General features: G+C 37.1%; 1 protein-coding gene across 1 annotated transcript; it reads left to right on the top strand.

Annotated features, from left to right (window-relative positions):
• The first annotated feature begins 1,921 nt into the window (after nt 1-1,921).
• LOC127102659 (uncharacterized) lies at nt 1,922-2,915 on the top strand. Its single transcript, XM_051040007.1, has 2 exons — nt 1,922-2,560; nt 2,640-2,915. Exons 1-2 carry the CDS (start codon nt 2,420-2,422, stop codon nt 2,913-2,915), a joined length of 417 nt encoding a protein of 138 aa, XP_050895964.1. The 5' UTR covers nt 1,922-2,419.
• The last annotated feature ends 1,097 nt before the right edge of the window (nt 2,916-4,012 follow it).

Below are 4,012 nucleotides of genomic sequence, written 5' to 3'. Positions count from 1 at the left end.
AAGGATAAATCCAACGTCAAAACAATAGCAGTATCGTCCTCAAGAGTGTGCGGAAACTGGGAAGATAAAATATATGGTATCTTTATGAAGGGAGACACCTTTTTGGAAGCATTGTCCTTAGTGACTCAAGTTCGTTTTGGAGAACACTTAGTCTGAGAAGACTGATGTTCCTCCTCCCATACCCTCTTGGTCGAAATCGAAGGCGGGGTTGATTCCTCCACTGTCAGAGTAACCCTAACATCCACAAGTTTCTCCACCTCGTCCACAAAAGCACAAGCTTCTATAGCCAGGGTAGGAGAATGAGCACTGGTCGCCAAAGGAGTGGGGGCAGAGGTACAAGTCCTAGTATTCACTATAGCCTGAATATCTTGAGCATTTGTAAGATTATAAAACATGTTTAATTTGCATATCTTGTCCATGCAATCGACAAAATGAAATTCGCATGTAAAGAAACACACAAAAAAACACGAAGGCTTCGCTCTCACTAAAGATCTTCCTCTTTTCCTATTGGCTAACTGCACTCAAGATATCACGAGTATTAATTTTCCTTTTCCCCACATCAGTATAAGGCCCGTCACCAGGGTCAAACCTCTCCTCGTAGACGAGCCCTTGAAACTATGATAGAATTTCATCCTTCATTGTCACCTCAACTAGAAAAAGAGAACTCAACTTGTTACAATAGGAGTGAGATGACCTGTTAAAGTGGAGCTTGGGCTAATATTTTGGGTATAAAAAGTGACAGAAGCGATGGGAATTGGCATTGATATAGCAAAATTCAGAGTAACCTATAGAGGTGAAGGGTTTCACCAATATGAAACATCCTTGAAAATTGCCCAAATCCATAGTGAAGGGGTTGAACCAAAGGTTGGCCTAATGGAAGTATATGAGTCATTGATTACAAAAGTTTCCTAGAGAAGTCCTCCTCGGATGAGAAAGATAAAAAAAATAAGTTAAAAGAGGGATTCTAAGATTTGTACTTAATGCAGAGTTGGAAAACCCCTATATATGTCCATGACCCTGGATGAAGTTGGGAAGGATCGTCTTTTAAATGTTTTCAGACGACTACCTCAAATTTAGAAAAAATCAACCTAAGTCATATTCTTGTAAACAGACACTCGTAGGACGAGATCATGCAGTCATCAAAATAACCATATCCTCTTCTCCTCCGATAATGGAAGAACCAACCACTCCAAAGGATCGTCGACCACAATGTCATCATCATTTACAACGGCCTCATGCCCTAAGCCGAAGATCTGTATGCTACTTTTGTATTGACCCTGTCATACATCGGCGCATCCGATCAGTTTCAAAGATTTAAGTGTCCTAGCACTTCTGTGTCACTAGGCTCATAGCCTTCAGTCTGCATACGAATCTGAATGAAATCTCTAGCATGTTCTCTCCTTTGCATGTTGGCATGTACCTCATCTTTAGACAAGACGTGATGGGGCATAGGAACCTCGACGCGAGTTGTTCTTCCACCAACATTCAATATGAGGGCGCCTATTATTGTGTTATTAGAAAAAATAAAATATAGATGCTGAATTTGTTAGTAAGAATTATAAAAAAAACAATCGAAATATGAATGGTTAGAATTATCTAAGAAAGAAATTAAGGGTTAATGGAAAATTAATAAGAATAAAGGGGAATTGGAAAGTCATAGGTTAGTGGGAAGTCAATGAATGAAAAAGTTGAAAATAAAAGGGATTAAATAGAATAAAAAATAAACCAGAATTAATTGTTATAAAAAGGAGAGAGAATGAGAAAATGGAGGAATCCTACGTATATTTTTTAGAGAGAGAAAGAAAGGAGGCAAACCCTAGTAGTAAGCTATGCAATGAGAAGGTCCTCCCATCACCAAGAACTCAAGAAATTTCTGCATAATTGAGGTAGAGTATATTATTCTATAACCGGTAATTTAGAAATGGTATAATGGGGTTTCCATTAACCCATGTTATGTTTATGTTAACTAATGAGGAATATAGATTCTACGATTTTAAGCAAAATTTTCCATATTTGTGAGAACCATGTGTAATGCTTGTGGTTTAATTTTAGGGTTAAATACACTTTACCCCCCTGTAATGTTAGCGAGTTTAGGGTTACCCCCCTGGTAAAGTTATTTTTTCAATACCCCCCTTATGTTATGTAGATTCCTTCATAGAACCCCCTAATATCCAGGTGGCATGGAATCTTGGTTTTTTATTTCAGACGTGGCTTTTTAATTTTTTTATTTTCACATGTGAATCTTCATTAGGTCTCCAGCATGGCATAAACTAGAAATTAGGGTTCCAAATCCATCCCTCTCTCTCTTCGTGAAATCCATCCCTATCCCAAATCCATCCCTCTCTCTCTTCGTGAAATCCATCCCTACCCCAAATCCATCCCTCTCTTCATCTTCGTCCGTGTCCCCTTCATCTGGGTTATGGGTGGCAGCAAGGCATCTTCCACGAGTGAAGTTGGAAACGGCTTACCAAGATGTGGATGCAATGAAACCATGAAGTTGTTGGTCTCCAAGTCAATTGAAAACCCCGGTCGCAAATTTTGGAAATGCAGGAATTATATGGTGAGCAATTTTGAAGCATTTTATTATTTTGAGTTTGATTTCGAAATTAATTGTTGGTGGTGTTTGTCTCAAATTGCAGAATGGGTGCGGTTTATTTTTGTGGGATGATTTGGTCAGTGAGTTTGCAGTGAAAGAAACCAATCCGTCCGGATGCCGCCAATGTGAAGTCAACAAGGCTTATTTGATTGAATTTGCTAAAGAGATTGTTGAGGAGATAGATTGCAGAGTCGGAAAGCTTAACAAGTTAGAAAAACTGAAGAAAAAGATTGCAATGGAAAAGAGGAAAAATTTATGGTTAATGTTTGTAATTGGTCTGTCATGGATGTTGATAGCAGCTATGGTTAAGTTAGTCTAATGAGTCTGTCATGTAATTGTTATGTCATTAGTGTTTTTCAGCAATGTAATGTTGAACTTGTAATGTGTTCATCAATGAAATGTAATCTGTTCATCAATCTTAAACTGTCAGTGCAGCATCATTATTTGATTAAACTTTCAGCATTCAATCTACCAATAATGACAGAAAAAAGTTATATCATAATGAAAGAGCAAAATTGCAAAATCATCAGAAAACTACAGAACAATTTTATAGTCAGTAATTCTAAAGAAAATATGACATAGTAAACATATAAATAAATTGAAATATATTAATGTAGTCTATCTCTTAAACTTTTTCAGTGCAGAATTCAAGGTGAATGTAATTAAATACTTTGGCTTTTTCTTTAGGTCCTGCAGAATTCATGGTTTTGTTGTAAGATTAGTGCACAGACTAGCCATGGCTCTCTGCAGAATTCATGGTTTATGAAAAACAAGAAAAAAATGTGACAGACTAGCCATTGTGTTTTATAGACAATACACACCAATAATGTTAAACTGATACATTAGAATTGATCATCACAGTAAGTGCATATGTTTGTTACAAAAGGATTACAAAATACATGTCTTCAAAGATCAGTTGGCATTACAAAAGAGTTTTCCAAAAGGATTACAAAATACATAGCAGAAACATAATAATCAGTCCCTCATTTTGAAGTGGGTATGTCTTCATTTTCTGGTAGGGTAATTGGTTTGTCACTAGATATTCCTTCACCTGTTATGGGTCTTTTAAACCAACTCAACTTGATCCTCTCACTTTGCCTTCTTTTGATGATAGGTTTTTTTTCAACCCTTTTTCTGGATTGTTTTGTGATTGAGGCAGCCACACTAGATCCTGTTTGACTCATAATAGTTGGAATAGGCATATCAGTTGGAGGCTGTGGATCAGTTGGAACAGGCACATTTGTTGGAACAGTCATATCAGTTGCAGTTGGGGCAGGCATATCAGATGCAGTTGGCATATCATTTGCAGTTGGCATATCAGTTGCAGTTGGCACATGTCCTTTTTTAGGTTTTCTCTACAATGTAAGACACAATGTATGGTTGTCATCACAATGCATATCACAATGAAGAATGTAA

The sequence above is a fragment of the Lathyrus oleraceus genome, chromosome 7 (assembly GCF_024323335.1).
Source record: "Lathyrus oleraceus cultivar Zhongwan6 chromosome 7, CAAS_Psat_ZW6_1.0, whole genome shotgun sequence".
NCBI classification, from domain to species: domain Eukaryota; kingdom Viridiplantae; phylum Streptophyta; class Magnoliopsida; order Fabales; family Fabaceae; genus Lathyrus; species Lathyrus oleraceus.
The sequence above is the reverse complement of the archived record's forward strand: the minus strand, read 5'-3'. Positions and strand labels throughout refer to the sequence as shown.